Source organism: Apis laboriosa, unplaced genomic scaffold, assembly GCF_014066325.1.
Source record: "Apis laboriosa isolate Shangri-la unplaced genomic scaffold, ASM1406632v1 scaffold113_cov153, whole genome shotgun sequence".
NCBI classification, from domain to species: domain Eukaryota; kingdom Metazoa; phylum Arthropoda; class Insecta; order Hymenoptera; family Apidae; genus Apis; species Apis laboriosa.
The window spans coordinates 816,916-839,377 of record NW_025220892.1 but is presented as its reverse complement, the minus strand read 5'-3'; the positions used below and the strand labels follow the sequence as shown (position 1 = coordinate 839,377).

The 22,462-nt window shown below is 34.1% G+C and overlaps 1 protein-coding gene across 1 annotated transcript; it reads left to right on the top strand.

Moving 5' to 3' along the window:
• The first annotated feature begins 357 nt into the window (after positions 1–357).
• LOC122716429 (serum response factor-like) lies at positions 358–22,427 on the top strand. Its single transcript, XM_043939493.1, has 7 exons — positions 358–419; positions 685–1,261; positions 2,797–3,441; positions 6,078–6,329; positions 16,311–16,416; positions 18,145–18,249; positions 18,520–22,427. The coding sequence occupies exons 2-7, from the start codon at positions 692–694 to the stop codon at positions 18,729–18,731; spliced, it is 1,890 nt and encodes a 629-aa protein (XP_043795428.1). The 5' UTR covers positions 358–419; positions 685–691; the 3' UTR covers positions 18,732–22,427.
• Positions 22,428–22,462: the final 35 nt, after the last annotated feature.

Below are 22,462 nucleotides of genomic sequence, written 5' to 3'. Positions count from 1 at the left end.
ACTTAAGTTGATAAACAAAACTGCAAATTCAAATCGTGAAGAATAACCGGTATATTTATATATTTTATTTGGGCAGATATACAATGAAAATATCTACGATTTTATCTTTTTCTATATAAATTCCAAAATTCATTAAAAAAATTTTATATAAATCTTTTATATAATATTAAACTATTAATATTATTGTTTTTGTTATTTTAAAATAGTGTGAATATGTAAAAATATAAAATTGAAATATTACTAAACAATTTCTAGTAAAATATCATTTAGTGATATTTTAATGATATTTTAGGATGTCTTTTCGAACATCTTATGTTATATATGAAAATAGCGTCTCAATTTATTTATGTTTCGGTTTCAAAATATTTTAAAATAAAGTTAAAAGTTTTATTTATTTTTAAAACGCAATAGTATAAAAGGTAAAAATTATACCAAATAAATTATTTTTTTTAATATCAATATAAAATATTCCGAGATTTTATTGAAATTAAAAATAAAGCAAATATTTATATTGTATTAGATGTAATATAAGGTTATAACATAGATATAAATTTAATAAATCATAAAAATTATATTATATGAAATAAAATAATTTATTTAGTCAGTTAATAATTGACTAATAATTTTTAATAAGTTACTATCATATATAATACATTTTTTTTTTTCAAATTATTATGTTATTAGGATCATTATGAATATTCCTCCGATTCAGCAACCAGGAACAATTGGTGTAGGACAAATGACACAGTCTGTAAATGCTCAACTTCCTCAAAATCCACAACAAACACAACAAACACAAGTTCAACAGCAACAGCAACAACAACAGCAACAACAAACTCAAGAAAAACTTGATAATATTTCTAAAGTTAAATCATTAATTGTATCATTAAGAGATTCATTGGCCATAGCTCTTAAAACTGCAGCACATACATTACATCAAAATAGTTTAGTAGATGTTGGATCTTTGAAAGGTGGTATTGATCAGCCAGATCATAGATTCAATAAAAATATAGAGGAGTTTTATTCTATTTGTGACCAAATAGAATTACATTTAAAAACTTCTATAGAATGTACATCACAAAATTCTAGTTCTCTAAGATATCTTCCAGTACCAGTCATGCCACAACGTACTGATACTGTTGGTACTCAAGAAGCTTTAACATATCCTCAATTTTTAATGACTGTAAGAGCTCAAGTTGCATATGCTCGTGAAGTTCATGATACTTTAGTTTCTGCTGCACAATCAATAGCATCAGGTGAATAAATTTTATTTTAACAAGAAACTTATGAAAAAGATTGTGATAAAATATATAATAATATTTAATTATTAATTTATTATAATATAATACTGTATTTTTAATTTTTATGTAATTTTTATCTTGTGTATAATATAATAATACCTGGTATAATATAATAATATTATGATATTTTAATAAAAATCTAATATCTTTATCTTGTATATGTGATTTTTGTATATTTTATTTCAAAATAATGTATATATAATTGTAAAAAATTTCTTATACATTACATTACATTAAAAATTAAAATATGTATCTGAATTTAACAAAATTATATTATTCTGAATATTGTTTTTTATATTTATGATTATTATAAAACAATAATTTTATTATTAATATAATAAAATTATAAATAAAATATTAATGATTTATAATAAAAATATATATATATATATATAATTTTTTTATGGATCAGATTGTTTTAGAATAAATGCAACAAATTAATAATAATTAATATATATGTATATATATATATATATGAATTATTAATTTTTATAATAGATGTACATGTCTACAATTATAAATGATCTTTATGTAAAAAATATATATATATATATATAATGATCTTTATGTATAAAATAAATATATATATAATTAAATTTGAATACTTTGTTCTCATAGTATTCAATTTTATATATATATATATTCAATTTTATAATAATTCTAAAATTAATTAAAATTTTCAATAAATATAATTTTGAATACAAATATTAAAACATAATTTATACGTTCATAATTTATATGATAATATTAACTAGACATTTATCAAAATTAATCTAAATTATAATTAATATTACAACAATAATTATAATATTTAAATAATACTTCAATATAAGATATAGTTAAACATTTTGTCTTACAAAAAGGATTAACGTTTTTATTATTGTTAACTCTTGATCATATCATAAACGAAAAATGAAAAATCGATCTATGTAAACAAATGTTAATGAAAGTACAAAAATTTCAAAATACTTTATAAGAAATAGCGAATCAAAGCACAGAATTGCTTATCAGCCGTATGTTCAGTAAGCATATAGAAATAGGAAGGACATACCGGTAAAAGAAAGGTGGGGGAGGGGAGAGGCGTGCAGGAAACGCTACTGTCAGTTGGATTGGTGTTTTGTCCCGGCGCGCCGAGTGATCATTTGAAAAGGAAGGACCACCTCTGTTCACCATATTTGGCAAACTTTCCCTAATATGGTAACGTCTACTTCTAAATATGGCAGCCGGGGACGCCCTCTCGTTGATTCTTGTACCACTCCGCGCAATCTTTTTGCCGTAAATTTTGGAATATTCAAGTCACGCACAAGATATTTATCGATGAATCCAAAATCTCCGGGATAATTTTTATTTTTCTACGAAGAAATTTTTAAAGATCTTCTTCCAAGAAACTCTATTTCGATTGAGTGGACTACTTTTTTACCGCGTACGTGGAAATTGGTGGGGGTAACAGCTGCGCAGAAACATACGGAGGCACCGTGTTAGCACGTAGGTCAAGTTACGATACTCTGCGCGCATTCAGTTCGCGGGGAGCGCTCGTGCAGTGCGCGTTGTTGTCCCGTGTTCCTCTAGATGGTTGATCACGTGGGAAACATTGCGCCGAGTTTTCGCGATTCCGTGGCGGAGAAGGGCCGAGGGAAAGGGAATAAATGTGTGCGAGTCCGTAATGGACAACCCTAGCGGCGGAAGAGATAGTCGGTACGCAAGTCTTGGATACAGCATGGGGATGATAGGCAGCGACGCTGGCTCGGAAATGTACGGCCGACCGTCCACCTCCCAACTTACAACTTCTCAAATAAGCCGCGGTGGCGCCACCATGATGGCCGCGGCAGCCGCTGCAGGCGCACCGAACGCCGGCGTGGGATCTGTACAAAGGGGTATCAAGAGGACCACTTCGGATGTTTGTTACGATGACAGCAATGCACGGCAAGCTCTTTCGCAACAACAAGGCATGTCGATGTCTACTGATTGTGTTCCTGATAATCTTGAGGAATCATTTACAAGTTTGGGTCAACCGAAAAAGTCACCTCCATCAAATGGTAAAAAGACCAAAGGACGGGTCAAAATTAAAATGGAGTACATCGATAATAAACTACGAAGGTACACTACCTTCTCCAAGAGGAAAACTGGAATTATGAAGAAGGTTCGTATTCGGCTAACTTGTCAGTTTATTTTTTGTTAATATAAACACAGTGTATTGGATTCGTCAATAATCAATCAATTAAATTATCATTGAAATCAATTATCTCTAGTGTGATTATTAAATGTTGTATAGCCAATGTATGTGATGTTTCAAGTGTATTCATATGAGATAAGAAAATACATAGAACAAGCTGCAAATGAAAAGTTAGCTTTCACATGTGACGCATAAGAACAAAGAGAAACGTGTACTATCGATGTGTGGTTGCGTGGATTGCGCAAATCAAACATATGCCGATGACTTTTGCGAGCGCGCGATTTATGAGTGACAATTGTGCTTTCGCTATCGTGCATTTGTACATCAATAATGTATTTGTGTATTTTGGATTAAAATACACTGAACAAAACAATCGCACGTTAATTATGTCTTTGATATTACAAAAACGAATTTGTGAGAAATTTTAATAATCATTATATGATTTTTTTTACGAATCAACTGTAATTAATTTTATATTATTTATATTTATATAGTTATCATTTGATATTGTATGATATTATATTTAAAAGTTATAATTATATGATAAAATTTTATGTTTGTTAGAAAATTATATAATTTTTCGTTCCTTTTTTGTATCAAAATTTCGTTTTCTGAATCAATTCTATGAATAATTATAATGAATTATTTATAATAGATAATATTAACATTGTATTTTATATTTCAGTAATGAATATTTTTTCATTATAAAATATCTTAATATTTATGTTCATTTAAGTTTTAATTTTGTTTTCATTATTAATGATTAGAATTTTATTTTTATATTATTTTCATATTAACAAAAATAGTGCTCAAATACAAAATAATGTTTTTTATTTAAAAAGAAAACGAAAAAGAAGAATAATTTAATAAATATAATATCAAAAATAATTTAAAATTTTTTTTCGTGATAGATTTTTTAATTTTAACGTCAATTTAATTACATTACATTTGTTTGTTTGATCAAAACGCCGGTGTTTCTAAATCCGTAGAAGAACCTAAGGCAAATTGTGCATCTTTCATACGAATATAGAAAACCAAAGATAGATTGTTCCCCTTTTCTAAAGACGGGACTCTATAATTAGCTATGTTTTGACACGAAACTGACATAACTGTTTTATAACTTCATGAGAGAAATTAAAATTTAAACGAAATTCAAAATAAACAATGGTATTATGTAATCAACAGTATAAATTTAAATATTAAAATTTAAATTTATAAGTAGTATTAAAAGAATTACGTACTGCCAACAAAATTTTGATTTTTTTACTTTCAAAGATATAAAAATATATAATTTTGAGATAAAGAAGTAAAAATCTTCTTCAATTTTAAAAATATTTGTATAGCAAGCTCTTTCTTCATCTGTACAATATATGTATATCTATAGTAACATGTCATAAAGTAATAATTAAATTTTTTTGTAATTATCGATCGATTTTTTTATATTCATCAATCAATAATTAAAGATACATAATAATAGGAAAATGAATTGTATGAATATAAATTTAATAATACAAATCTGCTTTTTAAATTTTAAATTACGATTTAGATATGATAAAAACTACATTGAAAATGAAAATAAAATATAATTCTAATTTCACTTTTTTTACTTGTGATATTTATAGATAGAATAAATTTAAAAGATTTTAATTACAAATTACGAAAAATGACTAGAAGATTATTCAGAATTTCATTGCAAGTTATAAATACTATTTATTTTTATTTTACATAATATTTTGCAGAATACTTTCTTCAACTGTAAATAGCTGGCAATATTCTAATCTAAGTTAAATACAACGATTTCATAACTTTTCACTATGTTTATTCATCTTCGTGCCGCAGTGCTGTTCTCCCTCGAGCAGTAAGTTTCTTGTTAGCAAATTGAATTTTTACAATTTATATTCAATTTAAATATACAATGTAGGTATATTGTCATGAGAATTTCAGTTTTTCTATAAAAAAAAAAAAAAAAAAAAGAAGGACTTCGATAAACCTTGATAATTATGTTATTATGAGATATCTCTAAATATAAAGAATCACATATGTATTTAGAATTTTCATCGTATGTTCTTGTTTTGAATTAATATAAAAATCATGGTATTAATGATTGCGCAGGCGATTATGATTTACATAAGTGCATTTTATATCGATCAGTAAATAATAAGTATTCTAGTGATATACGTCGACTATTCAAATTCATACATTCAATGAAAAACTAATAATACTTTTCATAAAAAGATTTGAATTTAATGAATGAATATAAGATTCATAACTGGCTTTCTGCTTCGAGTAGATGTCTTGATAACTAATCACAATATATTTATCTGTTCAAAAAGAATCTGTTCACGATTCAATATTTAAAAATTTTAAATGTTTAAACATTTTTCGTGAATTAAAATTATGCACGATTGTTCACACGATTTTAAAATCGCTTTCAATCGAGCTCAATAAACGAAATCAAAAAAGCGAAAGAGATGAGAATAAAGGGGAAAAAAAAAGGAAGAAGAGAAAAGCTCGAATAAAATATCGTTAATACTCGATTGAAATATAGTCGAGTCGAGAAAAATCCCGAGACATCCCTAATTAATCGTTATCTTTGATTGCAGGCGTACGAGCTGTCGACATTGACAGGTACACAAGTGATGCTCCTCGTAGCAAGCGAGACCGGTCATGTGTACACATTCGCGACACGAAAACTGCAGCCGATGATAACGAGCGAAGCCGGGAAAGCGTTGATCCAGACTTGCCTGAACAGCCCGGACCCGCCCGCCTCCGGTTCCTCCGGTGACCAGAGGATGTCCGCGACCGGGTTTGAGGAGACAGAATTGACCTACAACATAGCGGACGACGAGCAGAAAGTAAGGCAACTGGTGTATGGCTCGCCGCACGGTGGCTCGCTGCACGGCGGATATCCTGGTGGCGGGCCGACCGGAGGTCCTCCTGGCCATCCGCCACCCCCGCCGCCGCCACCGCCGCCGGGTTCGCAGCACGCGCCACCCTCGCACGCGCAGCACGCGCACCTGATTGCGCATGCACACGCGGGCTCGCCGAGCTCGCACCTGGTACCCTGTTCCAGTCCTGGGCCCATGTTAGCCGGTGGCCCCTATCAACAATCCTGTCCCTCGCCTCTGCCACCCCATCACGCCGCCTACCATCCTCACATGTCGCACTCGCATCCTCAACGGTAGTACTATCCCCCTTGAACCTGCGCTCGCTCGTCCTCCGACCGTGCTCGCGTATCCGACTCATCCGTTGCATGCGTCAACACCAATCGTATATTCTTCTGATCGTTTTCATCTGATCGATGACTCTCGAATTGGAATATTGGAATATTGGAGAGAAGAAGATAAGAAAGAAAGAGAAACGGCAAAGGAAAGCGTCGGAACGCGAGGTCTAACGTATCCGTGGATATTATAGGTGATGAGGAGCCGAGAGGAGATGTTGCTCGATAAGAGTCGGTGTCCGCGGAAAGCTGGAGAACAGTTACCGTCGCCGGCTTCGTGACGGCGACGTAACTGCAATTATCCGCGTATCCTTATCGGGACCCTCGTTCACTGTCGACGATTGGCTCCGACAGTTTGACTCCCGTCTTACGAACGAATCTTCACGGCCGATACGTGTTCTTGCGATACGCGGGTGACTCTTCGAAATAGGTAGATTTTGGATAAGGATACTGTTGTACATTGAACGTGTTTTAAATATATACACGTTGAAGATTACTCATTCTTTCCCGTGTAGACGGCTCTTACGGTTTCGTAGGATAGAGTTTCACGCAGGGCTCCATAGGGGAACTTAATTGTTCTAGCGATTTCATTAGCAAGAAGCAGAAACCGGTGGAAAGAGTACAACTATGGTACGGTTTTTCTTTCGACCATTTTTGTTTCAACTTCGTAAGAATGAGTGCTAGGTTTCCGAAGCTTCTCTTCTGTTTCCTGGTTATTTTTCACACCGTCGAAGGGCTCCTCGAACAGACGCCTTGGCGTCGGTGCAATTCCGTCCATGGCGCGAATGCCGCCGCGTTCAGTTAGTTGTGTGGGAACGTGTTAAATTTTTTTTTTTTTTTTTTCTTCTTCTTTGGTGGTGATCATTCCCAAGGCAAGTTTCGAAGAATTAGGCGCATTATCATTACGAAGTATTTACGATACTTTGATGCCTCGTTATCGGGAACGTGTCGTACAGTCGGCGTAAAATCGTGTGTCGCGTGCAAGCTGAATAACGAATCAGTGCGGCGGAGGAAGTTCCGGACGACATCCGACTTTCTTTTCCGGACGATGAATATCGAAATTCTCGATGAGGCGCGCATCACATCCGGTGTCAATGAAAGTACGGTTATATTTTCTTTTTGTACGTGCGTACGTAGGGAGGATAGTAGCATCGCGATACGATATTCGCTACAATCCTAGGGCTCAATGTGCTGGACATTTCTTAATGCTTAACATGATTATAAATTAGAAATGGGAACGTTCCTCCGTTTGTAACAATGTTCAACGTTCGATTATGCATCATTGAAAAATTTCATTTTTTATACGATATAGTATATTTAATTTAATACCGATTAAAATTGTTAATTATTTTCATCTAACATCGAGAAAATTGTTGTAAAATTTAACATATTTATATCGGTGGTCGTTTCATAAATCTTTTTTTCATTCAAATAAATTATCGCGTCATTCTAATGGAATCGTCCATTTCCAACATACAAACTTGATACGTCGCTTATTATAAAGCCATTTGCATAATTCCCTGCCGTATCTGAATTAATTTATCGATATCGTTCTCGTCGACAAATCAACTTCACGGATACGTCGATACGTCGAAGGCTTATGAAACGACCGTGTGGAGAATGCTAACAGCGAGAAAATAGCTCGCATAATTGCGTGCCAGGTGCACTAAAAAGATTTAACCAAATCAGTCGACGAGGTAAAATCGAGGCTACTTATGGTAAACGTGCGCGCGCGTAAGCACACTCGGAGATCCTAGTACAGTTGTTAACGACAATCAGAACGATGTTTTGCCACGGCTGGCTCGTTGGGAAGAGTTTCAAGCAATTAACTCTTCTTTCGACTTGGTATCGCGAGTAGAACGTTTCTACGGACACCTGTCATCCTCAGGATAGGATCGAGCAGTACTTAACATAGCAGGTTTTTGGTACTTAATATGCTAAGAACGATTATTTCAATTATTACTTTCGTTATTCCACGATATTAATAAATGCGAATAGGCTCAGGGAGCGGTTTTTATTATTTTTTTTTTCTTTCTTTTTTTTTTTTTTTTCCTCTTTGACGATAGAAAAATTCGACGGCAATGTAATCTTGGGAATTGATCGTGATCAAGCGACGCTCGTGGTTAGCCGAGGCGTGTGATGATGTTTTCAATGAAAACCGATTGGAGCGCAAGAAAACGTACGGTGCTCCGTTTCCAACGTATAAATCTAGTCCAGTCGACGCGTACTATATAAATGTATACGAGATTTACGTCCACAATGTTCTATCCTGGTGAACATTGGCGAGAAGATGATCGATGGATATATATATTTTTTTTTCTCTCTCTCTCTTTTAACCGTTCGATCGTCCTAAAAATGATCGAACATCCTAGCTTTTGATAATTGAAGGAACAATTGAAATCGTAAAATTTATAATATTATATATTGTTTAAGAATTTAGTTTGTAATTAATAACAGATTAAGATATGTACAGCACGAATTTTTTTTTCGTCATTTTTTAAAATTACCAATGGAACTTCATTTATCTAAACATTATTTATTAGAAAGAAACTTTAATTAATTTCAATCAGATTGATCGAATTTAATGGGAACTTTTATTATTTGAACGAGAAATAATAGATATTTGGATAATTTTTGTCATATAAACTCCAATTATACGAATTATTTGTTCCTCGATGGATTCAAATAAATAATGTAGATGCTTTTAACGAAATTAATTTATTTTCATGGTATCATATTTAATTATATAATCATTTATAAGTATATTAAAAATTAGTAGTTCCAATGTTGATAATTGCAAACTTTACATATAAAAAAAAAAAAAGAAATTTGGAAAAGATGTTTTAAATGCTAGAAACGTATCATAACTTTTAATCGCAATCGTATTTCTTATTTTATTTTATTGCTCGTGGTATGAAAACGAGGATAATTAAAAAAAAAAAAATATATTAGGAAATTCAGAAAACTAGAAGAATTTAATGGCTAGATCTATACGTTAATCGAAGTCCAAAGACTTTTCTACGGTACGTACTCGTTCAAGTCGTACATCTTCGCGAAACGAACGAAACTCACAAGAAGACACGTATCTACAGGAACTTATCGTTTATCGAAGAACGAGAAAAAGAGAGGCAGATTTTTAATCGTGCATTTAGGATAATAACTCATGTGATGAATTACTCGAGGAGCCGTGTATTTTATACATATATGTATATTCTGTCTTCGTATCTGTCCCGTTTTCTTCTTTACTTAAATCGTATTTATAATTAGTTTATTACGATGATATCTCTCTTAATTTATTTAAAGATCTGTAAATACGTTGTAAGTTCGATCTATAGTCGCCGAGCCAACAAGATTCAAATGGAACTGTGGCAAACCGTGTTCGAAAAATCAAAAAAATAAATAAATAAATAAATTTCGATCTTTCGTATTTACGAGTTGTCTTCAAAGTAATTAAAGAATAAGAAAATCAAAAATCGAAACGTATCACGAGTTATTTTATTTATTCGATACGAAAAGATTCAGATAACGAAAGCAGCAATTCTTGTCGATTTTCCAGAAGAAAAGAAATTTAATCTTTATTTAATGATTTTTCTCTAATCTGCAATTACCTGTATCCGTTAATAAAATCACGAAGTTGCGTAGATCTCACGATTGAAACTGAAGGGTGGCGTTTTCTTTACGAGCCCCCGAACCTTCCCCACCCCCCTCACCAATTTTCAGAAAAAACGATCATTCGAGAAAGCGATCCAATTAAACGTTTCACCTGGTTTCCTTCAGTTCCAAATCGCTCGTGTATACTTCTTTACATGTAATGTAACAAAACCTAACGTACCTAGTTCGTGGGATTGGCGAGGCCGGAATCAAGGAAATATCAAATTCGTCCATGCGCATACATACACTCATTCCCTTTTTTTCTTTTCTTCCCATCAAAGATCCTTATCGAGGAGTGGCGTCCAATTTTTTTAAAATACTCATGTCGTTCAGGTCGAGGCGTTTCGCCTTTTCCTGGTGAACGAAAAAGAAAACAATAAATAAAAAAGAAAAAAAAAAAAAAAGAAAGGCCAACGAAGAAACGCGAGAAATCGTAGTACGTGGGTGCGAGTCCGAGCCAGTAGACCCGGCGGTGCACGCTTGGCATTATTGCGCATTGAATATACATATATATATATATATATATGTATATATATATATACATCGTATATATACGTGTATATATATACATACTATTGTGTGCATCGTACATTGTTCCGTAATGTGTTTGTACTGAAAGTGGCATGTGTAGTATTTGTTTGTTTGTTTGTTTTTTTTTTTTTTCCTCTCTTTCGTAGATTAAGTAGCTAGTATTTAAAATATCTTTTTAATTTAAATTCCCAGGCGAATCCCACCTGCCCTCCCCCGTCCCCTTTCTCGTTTCTTCATCAAGTAGAGAAAAAACCTCGATTCTCGTCCATTTTCACACATTATGCATGCTTACGTGTGTATGTGTTGTGTGTTGTTTTCTCTTCTTTTTTTTCTATTTTTTTTTTTTNTATATATATAAATATTATATATAATATTATATATAAATATATATAAATATATATTTAAAGAATAGATAGAAAAATAAATAGATGGAAATGTTACGTGGATGAAAGATATAAAAACGAGACGAAATATACGAAAAATCACGCGAGAGTAAAATTAAGGGAGATTGAAGGGGGAAAAAAGAAAAGAAGAAAAAAGAAAAAAATTGATAAGAAAAATATCCGATGGAAAGAAAAAAAAAAAAAAAAAGAAAAAGAATGTAATTTTATCCGTGGTCTCTCTCGTCGACGCACAAAGTACAAATAATATATAATATAATTAATTTTACGATTATGATATTATCCTGAATTACACACGGTAATCACGAATGTACGGGCTGGCGTGCCTTTTTAGTTTTATGTATCACATATGTGTAAATAGTATACTGTAAAATACTGTGATAATATTTATATTACACGTACGTATTATATTGTTTCGATTAATGATAATTACGGTCCCAAGATGACAAAATGTTTCGTCGAACGATACAGTTAGCCGATGTACACGCATACACACGAATAACATACGAACGCCAACAATAATTGGGCACGGGGGGTGCCAGTTGTTCGCGAAAGACAGGTAGGTATAATAATAAAAAAAAAAAAAAAAAAACCACCTGTTTTTTGACAGAAATACCAGATTTTTCTCTTCGATTGATCAAATTCGTACCTTTTATATTATATCCAATATATAATACTATACATCACTGTGTTGATAACGACGATGATGAAGAAATGTAATAAAACTAAAAAGAAAGGAATTTGTGCGATTGGGTAATAGTTTCGCATGAAACGCTAAACTAGTTGCGTTGAGATGATTAGAAAGAAACTGGCCTCCATCGAGGAAGGTATTAAAACAGTACGATCGAAGAACTTTTAACTCGGTCTCTCTTGCGGTTGATGATATTGTTATCGAAAAGAGGAGAAAAATTTTAAAAATTTGTTTCTTCCTGCTAATTATAATATTTTGAATTTTGTTGTTGACTTATTGGTGAGACATGATTTTTTACTTTTCGTCTATATGCGTGAGCGTACTTCTCGCGATTAGTATAAAATTAGCTAGATTTAACTGAATTGTTGTCTAATGTGGTTGAAAAAAATTCTTCATTGTTTTGTAAATAATAACGTGGAAACGGCGGTAGTATTGTTCGAAAATAGATAAAGAACTGTTACTTTTTAATTAAGATGATTTTTTTTCTCTCTCTAAAGAAATTAACGTGAATTACCATTACTGTAATTGATAAAAATGTTCACAAAACATTGGTGCAATGGTTGTTCGTTAATGCGATAAATAATCAAAAAAAAAAAAAAAAAAGAATAATTATGTTAAGGATTAAAAAAACCACGAGCTGCGTTCGATTATACGAGATTAAATAATAATTCCATTAACGCTGCGATCACTATTGTAAAAAAAAAAAAAAAAATATTCCGATCTGCTTGAAAATAAGACTCCGATCAACAGCATTCCATTTTGCCATTCATCCTTTCAGCATAACTTACAAGGTAGGTTTGCATCTCGATATTCGCGGAATTCATTTACAAATTTAAAGATTCTTTTTTTTTCAAAAGCAACACGTCTTGAACTTTTTACTATGCATCGTTTTAATTCTTTCAGACATAAATCAATCAAACGTGATTCTTATTCCGTGAAACTTAACTCCCTTGCAAAATGCCATTTCATCTTTGATTGACACGAATTTCTTCGCTTCTTCTTCGAATGTTTATATACGAATAAAATTAAAATAAACATCCTTAAATATGTATAGAATAAATCTGAAAGAGTTAAAAAAAAAAAACTACATTTCTCCAAGCTTAAAAGAACAAAGGTGAATAAAAAAAAAAAAATAATAAAGCAACAAATAAAATCAAGAAGAAAACCTCAACTTAAGATAAGTATCTCTAGGATGCATCATCAAACACCCCACATATATATACATCTACGAAAAAAGAGCCGCCACAAAATTTCAAATCCACCATTAATAAAAATAATGAAAAGAAAAGCAATTGAAATCTCCCTTCACGGTGGTATCGTACGGAGGGGGTTCGTTCAGGCCACGATTTACGATCTAACGACTTAACGATTATGATGCATTTCGCTAAGAGGGCACCCTGGTGGAATCGCGGCCACTCGGAGGAAAACGGCGAAGAACAACGGCGACTGGGTGGCTGGCAGGGCGAAAGAGAGAAGGGCGGTAAACAGGTGGGGAGGAAATCGTAGGGAAGGGAAGAGAGAAAGAAGGCGGGGGAAGAGAGAGAAAGAGGGAGAAAAAGAAAGAGAAAGAGAGAAAGAGAGAAGGTATGGAAGGTGGAAGCAGAATACCATATACGGTCACCTTTGTCAAAGGCTGGTTGTCGCCATATACAGGCAATGTTCGCGATGGCAGATACTTATATAGAGTCCAACTTAAGAATCAGGAATGCCGGTTTTTGTCGCGCCTTCTATACACACCCGTGGTAATGGGGGGTACAAATACGACTCGGAAGTGATCGCCGACAGAACGGCTCGCTGCACGCGGACAAGGGGTCGCGAGACCAGCCCTCTCCTCCGTATGGCTTTCGGAAATCCTTCATGGAAACCACCGTGGTGACCGGCCTTCGAGATTCGAGAGCTTGCGAGTTGATCAAAGATATGTAATGCAATACCACCGCATGAAGCTGAGCAAATAATTTCCGTGTTACCATGGGTGAAAGGTATAGTTTATCGAAGCGATCTTTCGAAGTTCTAGTTTCGACTTTTATATATATATATATATATATATATATATTGGTTTTGGAGTTAATTAAAAGGATAACGTGCGTTGGCGTGATACGGTTGAAGTATTTGATCGATGATTGGATTGGATTTAGGCTAATTTTGGAATTTCATCGAATCTAAAATTGTAAAGAGATTTCAGATTTTTTTCCAGAATATTTTATTGAAATATCATCGTATGTTTTGGAATCGCATTTCGTTAATTGCAAGTGGTGAAGGATATATCTTTCAGCACACGGATATATAATTGAAGTCTTTGGTGAATGACTGGTTCGAAAGTAGAGCAGTCTAATTAATTGACTTGGTTTCAACTATTTTTGGAATGTTGAACCCTTACAGTGCGCCGGAGATCCCTTTCCTTGCTCTTTATTCTTCCGAGGCTAAAGGACGTTTCATTTTTTCGATCGCACGTTTCTCGGAAACCTCTATTTCTTTCGTGTTCGGTTTTCTTTTATAAAACATCGGACGTGATCGAATTCCTCGATCACTTACCGATTCGAAAGCGAAGTAATTTAATTGACAATCTCCAACTATTTTTGGAATTTTATGTCTTTCAATTTAAACATCGCTATTATCTGATCGTTCAAATTATTTAATACGTTCAAAGGGAGAATACGACTATTATATATATATATATATATTTTTTTTTACAAAAGATATATTCTACCATGTAAGTTCATGACTACCTCCTCATAATCATTGGCTCGCGATTAGCCAAAAAGAAATTCATCTGATTAGCAGTAAGTTCTATGACGAAACCACCGATAAAAACTTCGATTCCTCTCATTATAATAGAACTCCATTTTTCCGAGAACTCGAAGTTCACCGACTCTTCGATCATTCACACACGATCAACTATATTAATTAACAATAAAACTCCATTTTGTCCGACTCTATCAGGAGTCGATCCACTTGTTCCAACGCGTGATCGAAATCAATCAAAATCCAACCAAGCAATTAAACAAAAACAAACGAATTCCTGTTCGTATATTGCAAAATACGCGAAACAAGTTTCCTCCATATTCCATATTCCGAATGGCCAAATCTATCGTTTTCCCACCGGTCGAAAGACGAGCACTTCCTAATTCTGTGGCGCAACAACAAGCGGCTTCTTACATACGCTCGATTTGCTTTCTCTCGACCGGCGGTCGACACGTGTATACGACGCGCATGTATATCCAACGATTCCGCTGATGCATGCATGTATATAAAACATGCCTAAGTTCGGTCCCCCGGCACAAGTGGGGTATGGAAGGACGTGGAAAAAAAGCTTATAGCCAGCAGCCGGTGGTGGCGGTAGGCCAGGGGAGAGAAAGTCACCCGGGGAAACCGTAGTCCTGCGTAAATTTGTGAGAATCTGCCGTGGAAGCGCGGTACGAGTTCAGACCGCGCGGATGGCCATATAAGGCGCGCGAACAAGCTCGCGCATCTCTCCCTGCTAGGTAGGTAGGTAGGTAAGTTGGTTCGTTGGTTGTTGTTTTCGCTGCTTAGGCTGGTTGGTAGGCTACCGTTGATTGATTGGTTAGTTGCACGTTTGATTGGCTCGCCGATATTATTACCGAGGCGTTATCCTACGATTTACAGGCTACGAATCGGTAACCGGCGATGCTCAATACCATCTTCTCGGGCTTGTTTTCTGCTTGTCGCCGCATCGCTCGTTAGGCATCGGGAATTGCATTCGGAATTGCGCCCGGAATTTACGATACAGATCGTACGTTATTCCGATACGACACAGTGTACGTATCGTTTTCGTTACGATACGTTGTAAAATTTTCTTTGATGAGTTAGGATTTGTCAGTTACAAATGAGAGATAAGGAGGAGGATGAGGAGGTTTCGATCGATTCTTTTCTTTTTTTTTTTTTTTTTTTTTTGATGTCGATTAATGTAGATCGAAAGAGTTCTAGTCGTTTGTAAGAACGAGGCGGGAGGCTTGTAACGATGATTCATAAATTCTAGTAGCAGGGCGATACGTTCCTGAGAAATTTAATGTATGCAAACAAAATTAAAATATGATTTATACAGGCTTCCATCATTTTCTTTTTTTCCCTTTCTTTTCAATTGAAATAAAGTTATCACGTAGCACGTAGTGATTGCGCTGGGTAATTGGCGGATGATTTGAAACTTGCATCTTATTCGCTACTTTCTGCGTCTGTAATATTATTGTACACATTACTATAAATAGATAAATACAATTAACAATTATTTTATATGACGCGTAAACAGAAGAAATAGAAAATAATTTTCTCTTCGATCGAATGGATGGCACTTTTCATATTGACAAATTTCGTTTCACTGTTCCAGGAAGACGGCACTTCACCCAGGTCGGACGTGTGCGCGAATGAAAGCGACGGAGACACCAGTGATGGCGATTCTCCCGTGTCGAAGGATCTCTCGAAAAATCACTCGGGTAAGTTTATACTATATCAAAAAAAAAAAAAAAAAAAAAAACAATCTCCTATACCCGTCAAACTCTTCTTGTCAAATAGATTTTCAGAAAGGGTTAAAGACAATTTGCACGAAACACGATATTACTACCATGATCAATCGTGGTTAAAATAAAAATTTTTTTATTAACGAAAGAACGATCGAGTAAAGTCGCGCGCCCGTTGCTTCCAAGTAATACGATAACTCGTCGATGATTCCCAATGCCGTCACGGTTTCCTCCCTTTCAAACTGGTCGTGCTAGGACAATTTCACCTGTCCGTCCGCGACGATTCTCGTCCCGTATCCGATCGCTATGCGAAAGACAATCGTACAGCTGCGCATACGTGGCCGAGTAATTAACGAATTTCCCCGTGGGCGTAGCAAAGGAGTCGCGATCGCGCGGACTAAGTAGCAACCGGTAAAAGCCGTGGCGTGGAAAATCGTTAGAGAGACCGTAGAGGCAGTTTCGAGGCAGAGGTAAACGCGCAATCCAATCAGTCAGGTAGGTCGGCATAACAGAGAAGGGGATATATATATATATATATATATATATATACATATATAGATAGAGAAAGAGAGCGAGTAGGAGAAGTAGCGTGTGTATGGGGGGAGGAGAGGAGAGAAACGGTTGAAGTGAACGAGAGAATGGTATCAGAGAGGTAAACCGTGTGGTATATATGATGCGTACGAGCGCGTGCGAGCGAGCGAGAGCGCGGGGGAGGAGGGGGGGATTGAGGGAAGGGAAAGAGAGGGAGAAGATAAAGGAAAGAGGACACTTAAAATGCGAAAAGTGTGCGAGCGATGACGAGGTTATCCGTGTAGGGGAGTACATAAGGAGTTGTACGGGCCGCGATGACCAAACTAAGACAACGACGCGCTGCCTAACTGGGAAGTAAGATCCGGTCGAAAGCCGCGCTTCGATGCAGGTGTACACATAAATATCGATGCTAATATATGGAGTGGATGCCATCCGACTTACCGATCGCCAGCATGACGTATGTTTTTTTTTTTTTTTTTTTCCTTCTTTTTCTTTTCGCCTTCCCATTGTTCCCCGCCCGACATCCCCCCCGCCCGGAATTTTGATAACCCGCCGCCACGCGTTGATATCTCCGCCTCGCCGACCGATCTTTTACCCCCTCGATGATCGAGTTTCGATCGATTCCTCTTGAGAGTTCTTTGTTTTTTTTTTTTCTTTGCTTCTCTTCTGGCAGCTTCTTCGAAAGAAATTTTTCTTCCATTGGCCGATTTCTTTTTGTTTCCCCCTGTCGACAAGACAATTGTTTGGTTAATTGGGAAAAAAGTAACGATTTCAAGAGATTCGTAAGAAAGATACTTACCTTTAGGTTTGGAAAAGTTTCTCTATTATTTCTATCTTTGTTTTATATTAAATGTTGGTTTATTCCGTCTTTCGTGTCGTGTCGATCGCGTAAATGTATATTTTTAGCGATGGTTTCCTCCTACGGATCGATTTAAGTAGTGAAAGAAACCCAAAAAGCAGACGGCCATGCCCGATGAATCCGACGTACCATCTAACTTCAATTTCCTTTTATTTTAAAAGGAAATATATATATATATATGTATGATCTCAAAATTAATAACATGATTCTTTTTGTAACCACTTTAACTTTTTAATAATACAAGTATAAAAATCATGCACAATAAATCTAGAAAAATTCGATAATCCAAGAAAAACAATCGTGATTCTGTGTAGGTATAATGTACCAGATGCCACAGACAGTGATTTACTCGCCAAGTCCAGGGGTTCTACTCGGTATCGGTCAAAATGGCCAGCCGGTGCAAATATCTCAAGAAGGAGGTGAGAAACCATGATCATCCCCTGGAATCGCACTCTCTCTCTTTCTCTCTCTCTCTCTTTCTCCCCTCAAAAAAATAACAATAATAATAATAATAATAAAACACATATCTTCAAGCCATCCTTACGATAGCCGAACGAAATCCAGATGGAAACCGACAAAACCGACCCCGTTCTCGAGGGTGGTTGCGCTCGTTCGACGAGACGTTCCCCGAAAAGACGTGCCCTGTCCTCTTTTCCTCTTTTCCGAGGTTTTTTGGCATTGTTTCACAGGCACGGTAGCCCCGGTTAACACGGCGCAGAGTAATCAACAGCCGTTCATCACGATACCGTTGAACGTCGCGATGAGCGCCGCCGGATTGTCGCTTCCGGTCACTTCCAGGATGAATCTATCGCCGTCGCCTCGATCACCGACGACCACGACAACGGCAACTGCGTCGTCCAACTGCGAGCTGCCATCGGATCTGAGCAAAGATCGTGAGTGATATATCGTGGATCGAGCCTCGATTAAGAAAAACCCTCCTCGATACCTGTTGCTCGCCGACGCAACTAAAAGGCTTGACCCGACGAGATTGGACGGGCCATCTTTTTTCCAATCCATCGTTTCGCTTCACCGAAGCGAGGACGTGTATTGTGTGAGAGAACTCGAAAATCTTGAATCGTGCTCTCGAGAGATGCACGTTTCGGTTCTCGATTCGGATCGATCGATCCGACGATCGAGGCCGCGGTCGAAGAAGCGTTCGCGTTCACACAAGGAGATCACACGATGCTCGACGAATGTTCGACCTGCATGTGGTTGGTATATGGTGATTGGTATATGGTGGTTGGTATATGCTGGAATTATGGCTGCCAAATTCGATGCTCAACAAAGGATGGCAAACGAGCCCATCGAACTTTTGATACGAACGTTGTTGCGTTTAAATTAAAAACTTGAGGCGAGGGTTTATATACAATATTTCATATTGCTTAGAATTTCTTTCTGGGTGTGAACCGTGTCCAACGGGAATTTTATTAGCACTGTAGCTTATTTCTTCGCGGATCATTGCGTGTCATTTGACCCCTCGAAGAAGTTATTTATCATGTTGGCGAAAAATTTCTATTGGACACGATTGTTATGCATTCTGTGGATATAATTACATGAGTTAATGTTTTTTTTTTTTTTTTTTTTTTAGTGAGATAATAAATAAATAATTTGATCTTTGATCAGATACGCATGAATTAATTTGTTGTCATTTTAAAAAAAAATAAAAATTTTATTTACGGTAATATTGTGATAATATTGTTCAACTTTGTGTGTGAAAATGCAAATATTTAAATTTAAAAAATAGAAATCTAAAAGCGTTGATTTATATTAAATAAAAATATTGATAAAACGTTAATTAAACAAGTCTTGCTATCAGTTTAGAAATTTATTGATACAAAATGAATCTTGAAATTGCCTTTTCAATACTTTTTGTATTTTCAGAAAAAAATGACTCTTGTATAAAATTATATACAAAAATTGAAACTTTTATATCATTTATCTTCTTTATATATATTTATCATATTCATTGTTTCAACGCTTTTGCAACCATGAATTTTTTGCAATATTACCGATATTCTTATTGCTAATATTTGTTTATTATCGTACGATTTTATTAAAAAATCGCGAATTTTATCGACATCCTCTTTTGCACTCGCGATAACCGACGGCAATACGTTTCGACGCGAAGAAGCTTGCCATCATTCTTCAGATCTTTGATGATGTTGAAGGATATTATAACGAAAATTAAAAAACAATCTTTATTTTCTTCTAGAGAAGAATATAATATTTACATGAATATTATCCGTAGATAATCGTATCTAATAAGATCAGAAGAATTGTGATCGTATTCATGATTAAAATTGCTCATTTTTATTATGAGTTTCTTATTTTTTTAAAAGTTATCAATTGTATATCAGAAAATCATAGAAAAATACTGCTATTAATCGAGTGCAAAGGTGGGAATTTTGTGGATTTTTTCCTACGTACGATTTTATATCTATGATATAAATTAAAATTAATTCGAGATAGGTTGTGGTATGAAATAATAATCAATGTGAATTGATATATATATTTTTCATTAATGCTGGGCTTCGTTTGGCCGGCATTTAATCGATACTGGTGCAATACTAGTCGAACGTTCTGTCCGATAATTGTTCCACGAAATAACTGTTTGTACTTTCCTCAGTAGAATTCACCCTTTTTCGAGATATTCAATGTTTCGTTAATTGTTAATAAGGAGATTCGTGAAAGGGATCGATATTTTTTCAACGTTAAACGTATACATAAAATGTAGAGTCGTTTAGAGATTGGCGAATGAGTCGTATTATGAGCGCACAATTGTTAAATTGAACGATAGTAATATGAAAATAAATTAAAGCAATGATAAAAGATCGAAAAATTTTTGCGGTGATATATTTTATATGCGCATCAACGATCCGAATTTTGTATTCTTCGAAATGTATTGAACAATTCGATACATGATCATCGTTATGAACTCCAGTTTCGATCATAAAAAAATCATTTGATACAAATTTCTCAGAGATAAAATCTCACGATTACAAACAAAAGAACAATAAATTTGAATAAAAGAGATAATTGATATTAACAAATTGGTGAAGAAATTCTTTTCGATAACATAATAAATATTTATTACTATAAAAAAATATCTATTTTTTTAAAAAAAAAGAATTGGAAAAATGACTTGAAAACAAGAAATACGTTACGTATATATTATAAAAATAAGCATATCATTATTTTATTCAGAAACTGGAATTCTAAAACGAAATTACTTGTAGAATGATCTAATGATGGATCGTTATGAAACGGTTATGGAATTCATTGTTCGATTGCGACAATTTGTTCACTATGTTTATCCTAAAAAAACGAAAGTTCAAATTGTTCGATAATTGTTTATAAAATATGAAAGGTAGAAAAGGTATCGAAGATCGACGATTCGTGGGACGACGATGACTTCTCAATCGTACAGGGTGCTTTTAAAATATAATCTATAAGCTGGCGTTATCGTTTTTTTGGACTCTATAGGGGAGAAAAACTATTAGATATATTTTTTAACACGAAAGTGCGATTAACTAATTGGTTTATTCCGATTGCACGTTAAATTTGACCGAAAATGTTTTATTTATTAACTTTTATTCGGATAATAAAGAATAATAACAATGTGTTCGTGGTGATACTGCAAATTATATAGAAATTTCTTGAATTCTTTGTAATTATATATACAATGTAGACATGGTAATAATAATAGCTACTCACATATTTCGAAATCGATATAATCGGATAATTAACAAAATTGTTCAATTGGTCAGTGATAATGTTGGCAATCGTAATTGTTTGTTTATACGATTATGATGATTAATAATTAACCGTAAATTAGTAATAAGCACGCATTATTATCAGCCAGGTTGATTTAACAGTATTTTTAATCACAATCTCTATTTTACACGATATGGAAATAAATTATCAGCTTGTGATAGATAAATCGGGAAGAATTTGTATTTTTTTACAATATACCTACGAATACGATTTTTTAGTGCGGACAGTACTATCGAAACGTGAGAAACATCATCTATATTGCCATAGGAATTTTTTCTTCTCTTTTAAACAATTGTATGTAATAGCTTGTATATTTTTTTTCAAAGATTTATTTTATGTGTTAATAAATTTTACTTATATTTTTTTTTTTTTTTGGATAAAAATAAAATAAAATAAAGTACCTGTTTCTTGAAGAATATTTGAAAAAAGAAAAAAATAATTCATATGAAAACAAATTAAACAAAATGCACTTTTTTAAAATATATCGAGTTTCTTACGTACACTATTTGATAGTGCCTTCCTATATAATTCAAGAACGTAGAAAAAATTCAAGGAACCTTAGTATTAGATTTATAAATATTAATATCGTCAAAATAAATTTTTCGAAGTTAATATTAATGTATTTACGAGTTTCTTTAACTTTTTTTTATTAGCGCTGGTTCCTATAGTGCTAGTCAAAAAATTGTACCTAGTCAGTGAAATATGCAATGAAACAAGCATTTAATTTCTATATCGTAACATTGTTCAAAACAGATAAAAAAAATCATTAAATTGAAATTTTAAATAAACAATAAATATTAAATTAATTAATAAAGTAATACAAATTTAAAGAATTTAAAAGTTTAAAAATTTTATTTC